General features: G+C 34.4%; 1 protein-coding gene and 1 pseudogene across 3 annotated transcripts in view; one reads left to right on the top strand and one right to left on the bottom strand.

Annotated features, from left to right (window-relative positions):
• Positions 1-20978, bottom strand: part of IFT140 (intraflagellar transport 140) — a 192759-nt gene that overhangs the window by 70758 nt on the left and 101023 nt on the right. For all 3 annotated transcript variants that reach the window (XM_051969403.1, XM_051969401.1, XM_051969402.1), the window contains 2 exons: positions 20092-20223; positions 820-1019 (listed from right to left, as the gene is read on the bottom strand). In XM_051969403.1, the coding sequence (XP_051825363.1) occupies positions 820-1019; positions 20092-20223 (332 nt within the window). The remainder of the gene's footprint in view (positions 1-819; positions 1020-20091; positions 20224-20978) is intronic.
• Positions 1027-15140, top strand: LOC127543385 (heterogeneous nuclear ribonucleoprotein D-like; annotated as a pseudogene).

A 20978-nucleotide genomic window follows, 5' to 3' on the forward strand; every position in this document is an offset into this window, starting at 1 on the left:
CTTGTCAATATTGTCAACATGAAAAAAAAACAATCCCCCAATTTCTGCAAAACAGATTGGAGACAAAAGGAATTAGGGGAAATACCGTCTATGACTGATGTGACATTTTAAAAGATGCTATATATTCTACAGAACTATCCATTAGATCTCATTTCAAAATGACTTTATTTCATTCACATTTGTCTACTTCAATTCTGTTATTAATGATGATCTTCCATCAAAAAATAATATTTGCCAACTATTCCTGCTAGTAAACATCAATTTTTTCTGCTTACCAATAGAAAGATGTTTACAAAGAACCTCTGCCTAAACTTATGAATCCCTTTGGAGTGTAGTGCAAGTTTTAAAAGTTTAACTTTTAACTTTTGTTTTTCTATTAATCATTTATCAATACTAGTATTTATTTGTATATCTGACTAGAGATCTAAATATTATTGGTGTGTAACAACTGCAAAACATTTAGTTAGAAAGTATTCAAAACACTTTTAAATAAAAAGCAAAATAATTAAATAAGTAAGATATGATGATCTGAGCACTGAAGAGTCAAAAGAGCTTTGTTCATCTGTTTCCTACCACCAGATGTGTTTAAATAGAACCCCTTTTCTGTGCAACAGAATGTACTAGGCACGTCCTGGCATTCTACTAATCTCAATGGAATTTCACAGAGTGACAAAATCATAAAATACATTGTGAAGACTGTAACAAAAGAGTTAATTATTTTCAATCTGATTAAAGAAAGAGAAAAGGAAAGTATTAAGTGGAAGACTCTCAAAACATATCTAGACACTCTTTCAAAACTTTAGTGAAAATAATCCTCACCTTTTGATGAGTTTGATAGATTTGAAAGCTTCATCCATATCTCCAATGGTGACAAAGAAGCTGAAATTTAGCATGGCTTCCCGAGTAGTCTTGTCACACTCTTCTAGCCCAATAAAATCTCGTAGGGGTTTCTTGCCTACCATTTGGGGGATCCGATGAGTTGTAGATTCTACTTGATCTTCTTTATCTGTTTCACCAGGCTAAATGGTAAACAGCATCATTTCATTATTTATTTACATACATTGCCAATACCTATTCTCTAATTTCAACTTTTGCAAATATATTTATTATTATTATTATCATATCATAGTCCAAAGAAACTGACCCATTTCCAGGAACACTGAATTAGTTGTAAATGGACTAAGGTCCTGCCCAAATGCAGAAAGACATTGGGATATTTAAAAACCATTAGGGCTTTTGGCTGTAGAACAAAGACAAAAAAAATCCTATTCAACAGGAACTAGTTGAATTATTCTATTGTTGTTTAACTCCTTAAAGCTACATACTCAAAGCTTCAGTATTTCATAAATAGCTTTCTTTTTCCTATAGATTGTGCTTATTTGTCTCTCTAATAATGATAATGATAATAAAAAACCTATCACTTATATAGTGCCTTAAGGCCCAGCTTCTTAAACTGTGGTTTGCAACCCAATATGAGATCTCGTAACTGAATGGGGGGAATCACAAAATTATGATTTATCATTAGTAAATGTTTGATTTGTATATCTATTTTATATACCTATATACCTGAAGTCATGTAAAAATATCTTGTATAAAAAGAAGTCATGAGGAGAAAAAGTTTAAAAAGTCCTACTTTAAAGTATGCAATTTTTTTGTCAGGTTATCTCATTTGATCCTCTGTGAACTATTTGCCTGTATTATCCCTATTTACAGATGCACATTCCCTTCCTGCCATATTACTGCATATGACATTTACGGTAAAAAATGAGTTCATATTATCAAGGATGGAGAAGACACAGGTGTGTTCATTTGGTTTTTTGTGGCTTTTGGATTCTTCAACAATAGTGAAATCCTTAAATATGTGAGATACCACTTAGTAAATCTCCTTAGGAAAATAAATACTACCAAGCACAGTTTATTTAAGTCAGGGAGTGGTAAGTTCTATATATGTTAAAAAAAAAAAACTTCATAATTAGCACTAAATATCAACAAAATCAGTTAAACATACTTTACAACTATTTACATTTATATACACATTCATCCTCCTTTTGGGTTCCCTTAAAATTTCTTTTTGTCCAAGTTTTCTTTTCTTTATTTAATGGGAGGGAAGCTTGAAGAATTTTGCCGAAAAAAGAAAAGCACGTCATTAAAACATTTATTCTTAAATTGTATATAAGAGAAGAGAAGGAAGGCCAGAAGGAATAACAGACAAGAAGAGCATAATAGACATTCACATTTACAGTTCTCCTTCAGTTCTGCTATGAATATGAAAGTATTTATTTTAGTTGATATTTGTTAATATAAAAAATTTTTTGAAACACAATAAAAAAGGCAAGTTTAAAAAAAGAGAGAAGATAATCAAAAGGTCCTAGGTTCAAGGGATGAGAAAGCATTAGATTAATAGCACAAATAGAGAGGAGGGCTATTTTTAAATTACAAATTTAAGCCAAAAGGAGAGTGGGGATCATATTGAAGACATCTGAGCTACAGAGTGCCTCAGTTTTCTTGATCCCAGTATTCTTTTCTGAGAGGGAGTGAAGAGATGTTAGTCTAGGAAGCTTGAGGAAAGAAGGGATATTTTGCAATAAATACTATAGAGAATTTTTGTGATTGTTCAGTCATTTCAATTATGTCTAACCCTTCATGTTCCATTTGGGGTTTTCTTCACAAAGAGAATAGAGTGGTTTGCCATCTCCTTCTCCAGTGGATCCATTTTGTCAGACAATCAGAGATTAAGTAATCTTGTAACAGAGTTTAGAACTCTCTGAAGCTGGATTTGAACTCAAATCTTCTGAACTCCAGGCCTATGCTCTAGCCACTGAGCCACAAGTTACCTCCCTGGAGAATGTGAGAGTAAATTAAGGAAGAATGAAAGCATTGCCATGCAGCCTCAATTGACGCCTGAAGCCTCAGTTGAGATAAGATAAATTTGTGAAATATAATGGGGCTACTCCTACCAGCAGTGATTAACCATAATGATCACAGTATTTGGCCCTGTGCAGGGAGTTATACAAATGCCTCGTGCAAAGCACAGGCTCTATAGGCCCTTGTCTGGAGAACACAATAGCAAACTCCTCTGATTGATCCCCAGGGATGAGGCTTTCCTCTGTGGATTCAAAAACTGAGGCCCAGGAGAAAGGATGCTTAAAGAGAAAATGTCTATCCCGTGTTTATAAGTGGGAGGTTCCACTAATTAATCAGGGGAACTTTCTTTTTACTCACAAAAGAATAAAAAGTGGACATAACAGATGTTGAGTTACATTTAGTCTCCATGGTTCTCTCTCTGGATGCATATGACATTTTCCATTCAAAGTTTATTAGGATTGCCTTGAATCACCAAACTGCTGAGAAGAACCAAGTCTGTCATAGTTGATCATCCCACAATCTTACTGTTACTGTGTACAATGTATTCCTGGTTCTGTTTGTTCAGCATCAGTTCATGTACATTTTTCCTGGCCTTCCTAAAATCAGCCCATTCAATTTTTTTTTTCCCCTGAGGCAATTGGGGTTAAGTGACTTGCCTGGAGTCACACAGTTAGGAAGTGTTAAGTGGCTTGGATCAGAACTCAGGGCCTCCTTGACTTCAGGGCTGGTGCTCTATCCACTGCATCAACTAGCTGCCTCCATCATTTTTTAGAGAACAATAACTTTTCATTACTTTCATTAAACATAACTTATTCAACCATTCCTCAACTAATGGGCATCAACTGTTTCCAGTTTCTGGCCACTACAAAAAGGGGCTGCTACAAATATTTTTGCACACATAGGTCCTTTTCCCTCCTTTCCGATTTCTATGGAATTCAGACCCAGTAGTGAAACTGGAGGCTCAAAGGGTATGCAGAGTTTGATAGCCCCTTGGGCATAGTTCCAAATTATTCTCCAGAATAACTGGATCATTTCACATCCATAATCTGTAGATCTACCAACAATGTATTAGTGTCCTTGTTTTCCCACATCCCCTCCCACATTTATCATTATCTTTTCCTTTCATCTGTCATAGAGAAATGCAAATTAAAACAATTCTGACGTACCACTTCACATTTCTCAGACTGGCTAAAATGACAGGAAAAAAAAGTTTTATGTCGGACACTTCTAGGCCACCATTCTTTGCATTATTTTTTCATTACCTCTCTTGATATTCTTGAACTTTTGTTCTTCCAGATGAATTTTGTTATAGCTCTATAAAATAAATTTTTGTCAGTATAATTGGCATGGCACTGAACTGAGTAGATTAATTTAAGTAGAATTTGTCATTTTTATTATTTTGTCTACCTGCGAGCAATTGATATTTTTCCAATTGTTTAGATCTGACTTTGTGTAGAAATTATTTTGTAATTGTGTTCATATAATTCCTAGATTTGTCTTGGCAGGTAGACCCCAGAATATTTTATTTTGTCTACAGTTTTTTTTAATGGAATTTTTCTATCTCTTGCGCTGGGCTTTATTAGTAACATACAGAAATGCTGATGACTTATGTGGGTCTAATTTATATCCTGAAACTTTGTTAAAACTGTTAATTGTTTCAAGTAGGTTTTTGAATTATTCTCTAGGATTCTCTAAGTATACCATCACATCATCTGCAAAGAGTGATCGTTTTATCTCCTCATTGCCTCCTCTAATTCCTTTTTTTTTTCTTATTGCTAAAGTTATTATTTCTAGTATGATATTGAATAATAGTGATAAAGGACTTCCTTGTTTTATCCCTGATCTTACTGGGAATACATCTAGCTTCTTCTCATTACAAATAATGCCTGCTGATGGTTTTAGATAGCTGCTCCTTATCATTTTATGGAAAACATCATTTATTCATATGCTTTCTAATGTGTTAAAAAGGAATGGGTGCTGAATTTTGCCAAAAAGCTTTTTATTTATCTATTAAAATTACCATATGATTTCTGTTAATTTTGTTATTGATATGGTCAATTATGCTGATAGTTTTCCTGATATCGAACCAGTCCTGCATTCCTGGTTAAATCTGACTTGGTCATGGTGTACTATCTAGCTAAATTATAATCTCTTTGATAATACTGTATTTAAAATTTTTGCATCAATATTCATTAAGGAGATTGATTTGTAATTCTTTCTCGGCTTTGGTTCTTCCTGATTTAGGTATCAGCACTATATTTGTGCCAAAGAAGGAATTTGGCAGGACTCCTCCTTTGCCCATTTTTCCAAATAGTTTGCTTCATACTGAATAATTTTTCTCTGAAAGTTTAATAGAATTCACTTGTAAATCTATCTAACCCTACCTAAAGACTTTTTCTTAGGGAGCTTATTGATGGTGTTTTCTAAATTTCTTTTTCTAAAATGGAGCTATTTAGGCAATTTATTTTTGTTAATCTGGGCAACAAATATTTTTGTAAATATTCATCCATTTCAATTAAATTGTCAGAATTGTTGGCAATATAGTTCCTAATTATTGTTTTAATTTCTTCTTCATTGGTGGCAAGTTCACCCTTTTCACTTTTTGATGCTGGTAAATTAGTTTTTAAAATTTCCCTTTTTAAATCAAATTAGCCAAAGGTTTATTATTTTGTTGTGTTTTTCCATAAAACCAACACTTTTTATCAATACTTTTCTTACTTTCAATTTTGTTAATCTCTCTTTTGATTTTCAGAATTTCTAATTTTGTATTTGAGGGTTTTTAATTTGTTCTTTTTCTTAATTTCTTAGTTGCATGCACAATTCATGATCTCCTCTTTCTCTATTTTATTCATGCAAGTAGAGATAAAAAAAATTTTCCCCAAGAACAAAGCAGGCTGCATCCCACAGGTTTTGATATGTTGTCTCATTATTGTCATTCTCTTGGATGAAATTACTGCTTCTGTGATTTGTTGTTTGACCCATTCAAGCTTTAGAATTAGATTATTTAATTTCCAATTGGTTTTTAGTCTATCTTTAATCTGGTCCTTTATTGAATGTAATTTTTATTGCATTGTCATATGAAAACGAAGCATTTACTATTTCTGCCTTTGTGAATTTGATTGTGAGGTTTTCCTGCCTTAACACATGGTCAATGTTTGTGTAGGTCCCATGTACTGGCATATTTCTTTCCAACCCTATTCAATTTTCTTCAGAGGTGTATTATATTTAGGTTTTCTAAGATTCCATTAATCTACCTAGTTTTTTTCTTGTTTGTTTTATGGTTAGATTTATCTCATTCTGAGAAGGAGAAGTTGAGGGCCCCTACTAGTATAGTTTTGCTGTCTCTTCCTATAACTGGATTAATTTCTTCTCTAAGAATTTAGATGTTGTACCTCTTGGTGCATATATGTTTTAAGTATCAATATCATTTCACTGTCTGTGGCATCCTTTTAACAAAATGTAGTTTCCTTTCTTATCTCTTTTAAGTTTTTGTGTTTTCTGAGATAAGAATTGCTATCCCTGCTTTTTTGCCTTGACTTAATTATAATAAATTCTGTTCCACCCTTTTACCCTTATCCAGTATATATCTCTCTGTTTTAAATGTGTTTCTTGTAAACAACATATTGTAGAATTCTGGTTTTTAATCCACTCTGCTATTTGCTTCCATTTTATGGGAAAGTTCTTTCCATTCACATTCACAGTTATGATTATCAACTCTATTTCCTTCCATCCCATTTTTTCCTTTAAATATACTTTTGTTCTCTTTCCATCCTGTCCCTCCTTAGTAGTGTTTTGTTTCTAACCCACCCTATCCTCTACCTGCCCTCCCTTCTATCACCTCTCTTTCCTTCTCTAACCCCTTTCTCTTAGTGTTTCTGCCCTCTCTTCTTTCTAGCCCTTTCTTTTTTCTTTCCCCTTTCTCTTCCTTCTTCCTTATAGGGAAAAGACAAATTTCTATATCCAATGAAGAGAATGTTATTCCCTTTTTGAGCCAAAACTTATGATATTGAGTTTCAGACAATGGATCCCACCTCCTTTGGTTCCCTCTATTGTAATAGGTCTTTTGTGCCTCTTCATAAGATCTAATTTATCTCATTTTACTTCTCTTCTTCTCCAAGTACAATCCTTTTTCTACTCCTTAATGTCTTTTTAATATCATCACATCAAATCAATTTGTATATACATCCTCTCTTAACTTCTCTAATAAAAGATAAAATTCTTAAGAATTACAAATATCATTTTCCCATCTAGAGATGTAAACCTTTAAATAATATGGTTTTATTTTATTTTCTGTTTACCTTTCTATGTTTATCTTGAGTCCTGTGTTTGAAGATTGAATTTTATGTGTGATGCTGGTCTTTTCAATAGAAATGATACAATTCCCTTGCTTCATTGAAGATCCATTTCCTCCCCTGAAAGATGATGCTCAGTCTCACTAGGCAGTTGATTCTTGGTTTTAACCCCAGGTACTTTGCCTTCTGAAATATGGTATTCCAGGATTTCCACTTCTTTAATGTAGAAGCTGCCAGATCCTGGGTAATCCTCATTGTGGCTCCTTGACACTTGAACTGGTTTTTTTTTTTTTTTTTTCCTGGCAGCTTGCAGTATTTTTTCCTTGAAAATATAGTTCTGGAGTTTTGCAACAATGTTCCTTGGGGTTTTCTTTGTGGGATCTCTTTCCAGAGGTGATCAATGGATTCTTTCAAAGATTACTTTGTTCTCTGGTTTTAATATATTGGATAAGTTTTCCTTGATGATCTCTTGAAGAATGCTATCTAAGCTCTTTTTTGGTCAATGTATTCAGATAGACCAATAAACTTTAAAATGTCTCCTCTGGATCTATTTTCCAGATCAGCTGTTTTTCCAATGAGGTATTTTTACATTTTCTTCCACTTTTTCCTTCTCTTGGATTCTTGATGCCTCATAGAGTCATTAGTTTCCCATCATCTAGTTCTAGTTTTTACTGTATGATTTTTTTTCAGTTAGCTGTTGTATCTTTCTTTTCATTTGATTAATTCTACTTTTTAAGGTAGTGTTTTCATTGGTGGATTTTTTTTTTGCATTTGGTCACCAGTATTTTTTAAGGAATCGTTTTCTCCAGTCAATTTTTGAATTTTTTCCAAACTGTTGATTCTCTTGCATACCGCTCATTTCTTTTCCCAATTTTTCTTCTACTTCTCTTATTTGCCTTTTAAGATTCTTAATGAACACTTTTTTAAACAATAGCTTTTTATTTTCAAAATACATGCAAAGATAGTTTTCAACATTCCTTTCTGAGTGCTTCTAAAAAGCCTCTTTATGCTTGAGACCAATTTATATAAACCTTTGAGAATTCCTATGTAGACATTTTGTCCTCTTCTGGGTTAGTGTTTTGGCTTTCCCTGTCACCACAGTAGCTTTCTGTGGTTAAGACTTTTTTCTGTTTCTTGCTCATTTTCTTTCTTTCTTTTTTACTATTTTGTGATTTTTAAGATTGAGTTCTGCTCCTGGGGTAAAAGGAGCACTGTCCCAAGGTTCTTGTGTAGCTCTGAACCTGGGCTTTGGGCACAGGAGTCCTTTGTGTTTGAGGTCTTACTCACAGCAGGGGGTAGCCCTAACCTGCCCTCTGCAAATAATAGCCTGGCTTCCCCAGCTAGCTATTTGCCTTCTGTGCTGAGACTAGGGGATGCCCCATTGTTCTTCTGTGTTATTGAACAAGGGGCTAAGGTCTCAGCAGATAATCTGCTGTGATTAAAATCCTCACTGGCTTTCCCAGACACTGTCTGAGCTGGGCTGAACACTCCTTTTATACCAGTGAGACTGACCTTTCATGAAGTCCTTCTAAGAATCTATCTTGAATGGAAGAGTGGTTTCATTCTGTCAAATTCTTTTCAGAAATTTGGCTTCATGGGTTTTTTGAGGGGAAATGGGGAGTCGAGCAGCCTCCTGGCTTCACTCTACATCTTGGTTCTGCATAGCCTATGTTTCTAAGCCTTGTTGATTCTACCACTATTACATAAGCTTGAATCTGTTCCCTTCTCTCCACTCACATGGACATCAATTCCTTATCACTTTTGACATGAATTACTGCAGTAGTCTTCAAATTGAACAATCTACTTTCTATTCTACAGTCCACAAAGTATTTTCCTAACTTTGGTTGATACAGTGATCAACCACAATTCTAGAGAGCTAATGATAAAGAATGGTACCCACATTTTGATAGAGATAATTGATTTAAGATGTAGAATAAGATAAACATTTTCAGATAAGGTCAACATAGGAATCTATTTTGTTTGATTATGCATATTTGTTAAACGAGTTTATTTTTTTCCTTGTGGATTTTTTTTTTTTCCAAAGCTGGGATAGATTAAGAAAAAAAGTGTAGAGAAATGGTGGTCAAGACAATAAAGGAAGAGACTGCAACAATTTTTACTGGCAACAGTATAAAAGGAAGAACAAAAAGAATCACAAAGAAGCAGCAGTACTGCTCTGAAAGTTACTGTTTGTGGCAGCCCTTTTTGTAGTGGCTAGAAACTGGAAAATGAATGGATGCCCATCAATTGGAGAATGGGTGGGTAAATTGTGGTATATGAATGTTATGGAATATTATTGTTCTGTAAGAAATGACCAGCAGGATGAATACAGAGAGGCTTGGAGAGACATGAACTGATGCTAAGTGAAATGAGCAGAACCAGGAGATCATTATATACTTCAACAACAATACTGTATGAGGATGGAAGTGCATTTCTTCGACAAAGAGAAGATCTTATTCAGTTCCAATTGATCAATGATGGACAGAAGCAGCTACACCCAGAGAAGAAACAGTGGGAAATGAGTGTAAACTGTTTGCATTTTTGTTTTTCTCCCCAGGTTATTTTTACCTTCTGAATACAATTCTCCCTGTGCAACAAGAGAACTGTTCAGTTCTGCACACATATATTGTATCTAGGATACACTATAACATATTTAACATGTATAAGACTGCTTGCCATCTAGGAGTGGGGATGGAGGGAGGGAAGGGAAAAGTCAGAACAGAGTGAGTAAAAGGGATAATGTTGTAAAAAATTACCCAGGAATATGTTCTGTCAACAAAAAGTTATAATTTTAAAAAATAATGGATACTCAAAAAAAAAAAAAAAAGAAAGAAAGAAAAAGAAAGTTACATTTTGTTTTTTTTATATAGTCTAATGTAAGGGTCAGGAGAGGAGCCATGCACGATATGATCAGGAAGTAAAAAGGTCTTAAAGCCTGTGATCCCTGGAAGTGGTTTTCTGTGAATCAGCAAGGACCGCCTCATGGGCAGGAACTCTAGTCACATTGAGATTCACATCAAGAGACTGGCAGCGTCTCCTTCTTAATTGGCTGTGTGTGTGACCTCATAGACCCTATATAAACTGCGGGGACAAAGAAGTAGGTCTTTTTGACAAGGAGTTCTACTAGGAGTAACTAAGAATGAGCAGGAGGTCAGAAAAGTAGGATATGAACACGTGAATAAAAGATCCTGACCTTTCATGTAACTGTCCTCGGGTGCTCTATTGTACATTAAACTATCACTCCATGAAGTGGTGGCCAGAGATCTCTGAAGACTTCTGATTGAGGTAAGATTGGTAAGATTGGCATAAGAATTGTAAAGGACAGTAGTCAGAGATTCTTCTGAGGACCTAGGAATTAGGAGAGTCTGGTAATAGTGATTGCTGAGTGGGCAATCACAGTCTAAAAGGAAAGTAAGTTGCATACAACAAGAGATTCATAGCTTCATGCATAATATCTTCTTACTCTTCTACTCCGTGTATAGAAACATTTATTTCATTTGGTTTTTGTTAAATTCAGAATAAAAAATTATTAAAAATAATATTCATAAGGCTGATCATTTCACTCCACTTCTCAACAAACTCCTTTTTACCTTTAAGATAAAATACTCCTCAAATGCACATTTAAAATTTTTCACAATCTGTCTTCAGGTAACCTTTATGTGAATATTTTACATTATTCCTTTCCATGCTTTCTATGTTCCCATAAAATTGGCTTATTCATTTTCCCCCAAATTCTGCATTCTACCATTGGACCTTTTGCACTAAGACTTGAATATATTCCTTCTCATTAAGACTGTGAGCTTTTTAAAGCAGGAACTGTTTTTTTAGCCTCTTTTTGTATCCCTAATGCTTTGCCCAGTGCCTGGCACAGAGTAGGCACTTAGTGTTTATTTACTGATTGATTCTCACCTCTTAAATTTATCTTCTTTTGAGGTTCAGCTCATATCTTACTACCTATAAGAAGGCTTTTCTAATCTTCCAAGTTTTTAGCATTCCTTTCTCATCAAATAACCATGTATATATACTTATGTGTTTAAGTATTATCACCTTCCAATAGAATGTAAAATCCTGGGGTACAGAGACTATTTCCTTTTTGTCTCTACATCTCTAACATTCACATAATTCATAGTACAAAGTAGCACTTAATAAATGCTTCTTCTTTTGGATTGGGAAGGAGAAGGAACTACATCAGTGGATACTACTTAGGAAGTTAATGCGATAGTGCAAGTAAGATATAACAAAATGACATATTAGAGTAGTAGTTGTAGAATCTTTTAAAGGAAAAGATAAGAAAAGCATTATGAAGAAAGAGAACTATTTCAACTTGAGAAATAATTCAATAGGCGGGAGATGATGAAAAAGAAGTTAGAAGAAATCAAAGATGATTCCAAAGTTTCATGTTGAGGTGTGAGAATGAATGATAATGCTAATATTAGAAACATGAAAAAAGGAAGAGCTGGTTTGGGATTAAAGATGATGATTTGTACATTTTGAGTGTGAAATGAAAATGGAATATCCCAAGAGAACATGGAAACATGTTAAGAGAAATTTAAGAGGATGAGTTTACAGAAAAAGATCTGGGAATTACTATTATAGAGGCAAAGATGAAAGAGGCCTTAATGAATGTGAGTACTGAAGTAGTATGGAAGGAGAAGAAAAGGCTGAGGACAGAATTTAAAGGGGGTAACCCTTCTGGAAGCAAAAAGTGGTCTCAGAAAAATGATAAGATCTGAAATGGGATAATGCATAGTGATGAAAACTAAGACGACAAATGTTGCAAAAAGCTCAAAGAGAATGAAGATGAGAAAAAGTCAATGAACTTAGCAATTAGGAAATCACTGATGATCTGTGAGAATAGATCTAATGTAATGATGACAGTAGAGTTAATTTTTAAGGGCTTAAAGAAAAGATGACAAAATAGAAATGTCTTTTAAAAAAGAGATGCATAGCTCTTTTCCACCACTATTTTAAATCTGGCTCCATCCAACATGCCACAGCTGACACCCTCTCTGCACCACATGTCCCCAGGCCCATAGCCTGGCCACATGGAGTTTGCCAGGGGCTCCATAATCAATGTGAGCAAGAATTAGCAAGATGATAAAATGTTTATTAGAGGATTAAGCTGGGATATAAGAAAGAACTCACTGTACACCTCTCTCATTTTGGAGAGGTTGTAAACTGCACAATTAAAATTTATTCTATTATGGAAAGATTGAGGGGATTCAGGTGGGTTCTTTTTAAAAATGTCACAATTATCATTAAAGTCTTGGAATTTAAAGAATACAAGCTGGATGGCAAGTTGACAGATCCCAAGAGGGCTAAAGTTTTAAGGCAAAGGAGCCCTTTAAAAAAGAATTTGTTGTAACACCGTACACCAAGATAAGGTCAAAATGGGTTCATGACCTAGGCATAAAGAATGAGATTATAAATAAATTGGAACAGCATGGGATAGTTTACCTCTCAGACCTGTGGAAAAGGGAGGAATTTATGACCAAAGAAGAACTAGAGATCACTACTGACCACAAAATAGAAAATTTTGATTATATCAAATTGAAAAGTTTTTGTACAAACAAAACAAATGTAGACAAGATTAGAAGGGAAACAAACTGGGAAAACATTTTTACAATCAAAGGTTCTGATAAAGGCCTCATTTCCAAAATATATAGAGAATTGACTCTAATTTATAAGAAATCAAACCATTCTCCAATTGACAAATGGTCAAAGGATATGAATAGACAATTTTCAGACGAAGAAGTTGAAACTATTTATAGACATATGAAAATATGCTTCAAATCATTATTAATCAGAGAAATGCAAATTAAGACAACTCTGAGATACCACTACACACCTGTCAGATTGGCTAGAGTGACAGGGAAAGATAATGTGGAATGTTGGAGGGGATGTGGGAAAACAGGGACACTGATACATTGTTGGTGGAATTGTGAACACATCCAGCCATTCTGGAGAGCAATTTGGAACTATACTCAAAAAGTTATCAAACTGTGCATACCCTTTGATCCAGCAGTGTTTCTACTGGGCTTATACCCCAAAGAGATACTAAAGAAGGGAAAGGGACCTGTATGTGCCAAAATGTTTGTGGCAGCCCTGTTTGTAGTGGCTAGAAGCTGGAAAATGAATGGATGCCCATCAATTGGAGAATGGTTGAGTAAATTGTGGTATATGAACATTATGGAATATTATTGTTCTGTAAGGAATGACCAGCAGGATGAATACAGAGAGGACTGGCGAGACTTACACGAACTGATGCTAAGTGAAATGAGCAGAACCAGAGATCATTACATACCTCAACAATGATACTGTATGAGAATGTATTCTGATGGAAGTGGATTTCTTCAACAAAGAGAAGATCTAATTCATTTCCAATTGATCAATGATGGGCAGAAGTAGCTACACCCAAAGAAAGAACACTGGGAAATGAATGTAAATTGTTTGCATTTTTGTTTTTCTTCCTGGATTATTTATATCTTCTGAATTCAATTCTCCCTGTGCAACAAGAAAACTGTTCAGTTCTGCACACGTATATTGTATCCAGGAATAATGTAACTTATTCAACATGTAAAGGATTGCTTGCCATCTGGGGGAGAGGGTAGAGGGAGGGAGGGAAAAATCGGAACATAAGTGAATGCAAGGGATAATGCTGTAAAAAATTACCCTGGCATGAGTTCTATCAATAAAAAGTTATTTTAAAAATAAAATAAAATAAAATAAAATCAAGTATGAAATTAAAAAAAAAAGAATTTGTTGGCAGATTGAGCCCAGATATGTCTGAATATTTTGGAAAATTTGGAAAGATGGAGAATATTGAACTTCCTATGTACACAAAAACAAATGAAAAAAGGATTTTGTTGTATCATGTATACAGATGAAGAATCAATAAAGAAATTATTAGAAAACAGATATCAGATTGGTTTTGAGAAGTGTGAAATCAAAGTTGCCCAGCCCAAAGAAGTATACAAGCAGCAAAACAAGAACAGAAAGGAGGGAGAGGCTCTGCAGTAGACAGCTGAGGAGGGACTGGGGTCATAGCAGGGGTCAACTAAGCATGTATGGCAAAGCATCCCAAGGGAATGGTAATCAGCAAAAGAATTACCAGCTATATTAAAGGGATACATGGAGAAAACAGGTGTAGCCTATCTTGCAGGATGACAACAATGAATGGAGAGTGGTCTTCAATTGATTCCAGATGACTATTTTGTAAAAGACTTTGTGTACATGACACAACTGTGTCCAATTATATATAGCAGCTAGTTTTCTTGTTATGACTTTGTCCTTTGCTATTTATGACAAATGTGGATCTGTGTTTAATTTGTATAATTTCATGTTAAGTAATTCTCAGAAACAAATTATTTGTGATTATTTTTCTTTATCAGGTACTCTGTAAAAAATGTCATTTTAAATAAATAATAATTGAGGCACAGTTTATTTTCTAGGAGTCATGAACAATAAGAGAAACAATGATCATTTATAAATGGTGAGCTATAAACTTTACCTTAGTTTCCTAATTCCCTTGACAAAAATCCATGCTAAAGATTCATGTTAATGTTTAAAAAATAACCAAAAATGCTACCATACAATTGACCAGTGTCTTCCATGTGTATTCTTGGCATCTTCGTGACAAGAAATGTTAATTTAGCATGTTGTGAATTGCTGAAATTGTTTTTATCAGGCGATAGATCCCTTGACTTTTATTTTCAAGAGGAAAGACACTTCATTAAGCACCATAAAATAAGGCATAATTAGTAACTACTTTTATGAGTTGACAAGATGTTTTTGAGTCTATTTGTAAAAACAAAACAATACAAAACCCAAAAACCCCCACTCATCTATTATGATTACTTGACACTTGCATTGAATGTGAGTGTAATTCAAATTGCTTATTTTTATATTCATTGAAACTGAATCACATTAGTATGGCAAGATTTTCACATTAGAGTTCTAAGTAAGTAAATGAATTGTACTCTAAAATAGTTCATTATATCACTGCCATTGCCAAACCATAAATTGCTATTTCCTGTTAGAACATATACTTGGAAAGCTTTACAGTTACGATTTTTGTCATGGAAGTTTTAGAAAAAGTCGTGACAGTAAATCCCATAAACTCAAATATTGTTTTGTATTCTAAATAAAGGTTGTTTTTTCATTTAAATAAAAAAAGAGACACATAAAAAGATCAATGAGTAAACTTTTGCAATACTCTCTAAACCTCTATCCACATGATTTAACAACTTGCTCTAAGCAATGCTCTGTAGCTCTGAATGGAAATAAAGAAAGCTGATGGTAGAAGTTACTAGTGGGTAGAAGTTAAAATGACAGTCACCATATTAGATTAGGGTGAATAAAGGATTCTTAGAGAGCTAGTGAGAGTATTGTTGAAATTACTAATGAAGGGGCCTGAAAAAAGTAACTGAACCTAGAAAGGGAAATGATAAATTAAGAGAATGGGGAATGGTTGAGATCATGATGAAAGAGAAGCACTGTTTCAATAGAAATGAAAAAACAGGATCAGACAATGATAATGGAAATTCTGGTCTGAGAAGAGATGGTCAGAGTTTAAGACCTTAAGAGCTGGAACAGTTCTGAATTATTGAAGTGGGTTGTGGTCCCTTTAAGAAACCACATTTGTGATTCCTTTCAGATTGATTTATTCCTTTGTTTCTGGAGAGGTTTGGACAGAAGGAGTTTCTTCAAGCCAAGCATCTGCTCAAGGAAGGACTTTGAGGCAAAAGTGTTTCTAGATTGTGAACAGGTAAAAGCTTTTAGTGTTCCCAAAGTCTTGTATCCTCTCTTGTATCTCTAGAGACAGAGAGTGAGACAAAAGGAGGCCTTTTGTCAGTCCACAGCAATTCGTAAAGAATTGTGCACAAGCATAGAGCTCTAACAATGACCCAAGCCTGACCCAAGTGGCTTGGATGTCCACTGCAGGATAGAAAAAGGAAAAAAGTATTTTACCTCATCCAGAGTTCTGGATTTCCTGGTCCCACTATCTCTAAAAATAGAGTGTGAAAATGCAAGTACTCCCCATGGGAGAATACTGTCCACAGCCCAGACTCAGTCTGGGTGCCCACTACCTTTAGATATAGGGTGAGACAAAAGTAGTATTCTGGAAGAATACTGCACCAACAGCTCAAAACCCAAATTGGTTCTGAATGCCCTGAAAAAGTTGGGGTTCTATTTAGTCACCATATTATGTCTAGGTTTTGAGGATTTGGGTCAGGGAACCAAATGATAAGGTTTAGATTTGGGGTACTCAAATGGAATTAGGGTTACTGGTGGTCAGACTTAAATAAGATTTAGTGGCAGGTTTGGGGTTCAGGGCAAGTTTGGCTCCCCTGCATCCCTTGGAATTCGGTGCAAGGGTAGGGAGTTCTGGGGATTCCCTTCTGGCGATGCAGAGATCCTCTGTAAAGGAATTTACAGACCCGAAAACCTAAATTGATAAAAGATGTTTATTATGGGGATTGGAAGTAAGGTTAAAGTCTAGTTAAGGAAATTCATGAGGATAAAGAGAAGATAGCACTGGAAACAGTATTCCAGTGGGCAGAGGCCCTTGGCGTGCCAAGCATAGCATAGCATGATACGTTTGGAATCTCTGCAAGGAGAGCATTTTAGTTTGGCTCTTTTTATAATGAGAGATTTAGCTAAAGGGGGCCTGTGGGTGGAGTCCCAAGTTGGCTCCTCACTAGGTTTCAGCTAGGGCTAAAATTTGCTTGGTGGGATTTGGGAAACCCAAGCAGATCATTAGAACAGGGGCTGGGACAGCCCAAGATCCGATGGGGGCTGGGACAAGCCCGGATCTCCTATTGGAATTCAAAAGGATGCTTTTGACTAGGATTTGTGAATCAAAGACCCTAGCTTCCTAGGTTGATAATGTGCCAGCCCGGGGGTGGGGGGGTGGGGTGGGGGAGGGTTGGGAATCAGAAAGGAATAAATCAATATGAAAGGAATCACAAATGTAGTTTCTTAAAGGGACCACAACCCAGTTCATTATGACAAGGCAAAGCAGATAAAATTTTACTCATAGTGTGATAAATGTGGGCAGATAGGGAAGGAGAAACTAGAAAATATCAGACTGGAATCATATCAGTGAAAGACATAATAAAGTGACAAAAGGACTTTAATTATCACTAAAGCATGGGCTTGCTCTAGAGGCAAGCAGAATTTATTAACAGTAATGTGGCTTTGACTAATATTAGTAGCTGGCATTGACATAGAATTTTAAAGTTTGAAAGGTACTTAAAGCACATTATCTCCTCTAATTCTTCCACAATCCAGGGAGGCAGAAAAACAGACTTTCCCTACTCCCACCCCTATTTTATAAATGAGAAAACTGAAGCTGAAAAGATTAAATGACCAACCCATGTCAGAGATGGAATTGTAACCCATTTAGATGTGGCAATTCCTGAATAAAAATATAGTGTTCACTCCATTATACCACCATCTTCTGATACTAAGTTACAGCCAGAAAATAATGTATAATATTAAGGACTTACTCTCAAGTCCATCACATAGCTTGCCACATCTAAATGTGTTCCATCACATTTTACATTTCTCCCATCCCATCTTCTCACCTCTTGCCAAACACATACCTTTTAGACTTTTGACCTGTAACATTTAGAATTCCTCCTCTTAACAGTTCCATTTATAGAACCATAATCAAATCAGAACGAGAATCAAATCAGGATATTTTAAACTATTCCTTCATCTACTTTTCCTTCTATTCCTGTAACTTTCTAAATGATAGTTCCATAAGCTTTTACTTCCATATTTGTGCCACCTTCCCTTCTAAGAAAATAAGGTCTATGAGGGCAGAAACAACCTTTCCTTTTGTATTTATATTCCCAGAATTTAGTACATAATAAATACTTAATAAATAATTTTTCATTCATTCATATATTCCTCTAGTTTCTTAACTCTTACCTAAAGGCAACAAGGAAGAACCAAAATATAAATACTGAGCTGATAAAATGGAAGATAGCCTAATAACTGAGGAAAAAGCATACAATTCTTATTGGCCATTACTCAAAATCATTTTGTGAGGAAATTAATATTTTTTTCTTTTATAAACTGGGAAGCACAGGAATAAAATTAAGTGAAATTAACTTGTTCAATTGTAAAGCCAAGAATGATAGGACATTCAATTAAATTTTGATGATACCTCAAATGAAGGAATAGTTTAATATTAGTTTCTTTGACTATATAGCTAAAACTAGACATGATTGCTAAACACAAGACTATATCAGTCAGGGGTCTGTTGCACTTTAAAACAAGAAATTTGGGGAAAAAAACAGGAAAATGAAACAGGACAATGTATACTTACAAATGCCTTATAAATACATCCTCTGTGGAACAACAACTATAAGCAGTAGAAAATAAAAATGGAAAAGTGAGAAAAGAAAAAAAAACAAGTAATGTATAAATATGAAAAAAGATATGCTATATAGAAATGATATGCTGTATAGAAATGATAAAGAATCCTAGATGAAATCCATTAAGAATAAACACATTTTTTAAAAAGTTTTCTACTTCAAAAAGGAGGAAAAAAGGGTGAAGAAAAATTAAATGAAATTCTAATGGAAGTCAGCTAATGACATCACGTCTATCTATACTGTAAGCAAAAAGCTTTAAAGACCAGCACACCTGTTTACTCAGTTTATTTCACTATTTTTTCACTTACCCAAAATATCTATAACCATAATCTAATATGATACTTTTAAAAGCAAGCACTATTCTAAAATGTAAACACAATGTGATCATTTTCATTGAATATTTTTTCATCTACTGATATGACAAAATTTGGATATGCTGAATCTATATGTAGATTTTTTTTTGTTTTAAAAAGATATATCCTAATCTAATTTAAAAAATTTTTAAATAAAATTAAATTTAAATTAAAAAAATAAAATTAAAATTTTAAAACCTCTTTTTTCTATTAGGAAAATAAAGGAAAATGCTCAGAAGAAAAAGAGATCTAACCTTCTATAACTTTGTTTCAGGTGGTAGAGTTGTGTTAGAATTTAGGGTTAGAGTTGGTATTGTATATCTGTAGTTAGTCAGAGTTGGAGGAACAAGTTTAGAGTTCTCTTTCAAAAAGTCACCTTTTTGGTGACCTATTGGAAGGGGGAGAGGGAAGAGAGGGAAATGGCACAAAGAAGGTGTGTACACTACATTCCTCAGGGACTTAACAATTATAACTCTATAATACCTCTGAGATGTGCCTATTTGGTTTCATAAATCTCTCATGGTCATCTGTGATACATTCCCTGTGGACATTTTATATACTTTAAATTAGCCCCAAATATAGCAATCATAAGACTCACAGAAAGCTAGAATACAGGGAATCTTAGGGGATACACTGTTTAACCCCCTTCCCTTGAAAAGCAAAGAAACTAAAGATATGAGAAAGGAAACCCTTCTCCAAGACCATAGAACTTAATATACCAGTAAAATAGGTGGAAGAGAATAGCTGGCACTTGGAAAACATGACATGGTTTCTATGTTGCTTTCCAAATATTAATTGAAGCATCACAATAGGTCTGGAGGTGGATTTCATAGGATTGATTATTTCTATTAGATTATTCCTATGAAGCTAAAGCATATAAAACATAAAAAGATTAAGTGAGCTACCCTTTGTTATCCAGTGGGATTTAAGCTGAGCCTCTTTAAATAGTGAACTTTCTATTCCATCACTCAACTTGTCCCAAGCCCAGAACCAAAACTTCACTCCTCCCACTCCAGTATTCTTTCATTATAAGACTTTTCTAAGACAAAACAAAAATGGCTATCTATGATACAGAAATCTTCATTATTTCCTGTACATTTTAGCTGCTACATTATGGCGTATGGTCTTGAAAAAAAATATTTGAACGCTGTAGAGCCATTTCAAGAATTGGTATCTTTTCAATGAAAGACTCACTTTTTTGGTGAAGTAATAATGTGGAACTTCAATACCCAGAAGAGCCTGGTAAACAGAAGGTCGTGGAAAACTGTCTTGAAGCAAGAGGCCATGTTCTTCAGTGCTGAAGAATGATATAATCAAAACATCTGCCTGGAAAGGGGAGAAAAAGAATTGTTTTGGTTTTAATTTGGCAATATTCTTTTTAAATTTTATTTTTATTTTCCAGTTTTACTTGCCAGAATATACTTAAAAGAATATACATACATACACATATAAACATAGCTTCCTCATTAAAGCAAAGGGCCAAAATTACATTCTACAATTTTTTTCCTAAGAACAAATGGAATGATCTTCCCAAAAAGAGAAAATATAAGCAAACTTGGATCTTCCTGTCAAGAACTTCTATTTTATTTTCAAATGAATATCTATTCCTATGTTTTTTTCCTTTCCATACTCCCACTGATTTCAGACTAGTATCAATATTCCTTCCACTGATGAATTATATTCTTATCTTTTCTATTCCTTTTCATAGACATACCTAAGATACTGGAAGTCTTCCACTCTTTCTTTTTTTTAAAAAAAGATATGTATATATTACATACACATGTGTATAGGTCTGTATTGTTATATGTATTTAGACATGTATGTTTCGTTTCAGTATTATATTTAGACCATCTATCCATCTGTTCTCCTTTACCCTTTTTATAAGACTCACTCGCTTCCTCTTATAGTCATACACCCCTCACTGTGACATTTGTGAATTACCAGTAATGAGTCATGTGCTATAATCTACTCTCACTATGATTGCCCTTTGAGTACACCTCGAGTGTAATTCTTTTAGATCATGATTTGACATCATTAGGGAATATTGAGTGTTAAAAAGAAAAGATGGGCTTTGGTCAGAG

Source organism: Antechinus flavipes, chromosome 1 (assembly GCF_016432865.1).
Source record: "Antechinus flavipes isolate AdamAnt ecotype Samford, QLD, Australia chromosome 1, AdamAnt_v2, whole genome shotgun sequence".
NCBI lineage: Eukaryota > Metazoa > Chordata > Mammalia > Dasyuromorphia > Dasyuridae > Antechinus > Antechinus flavipes.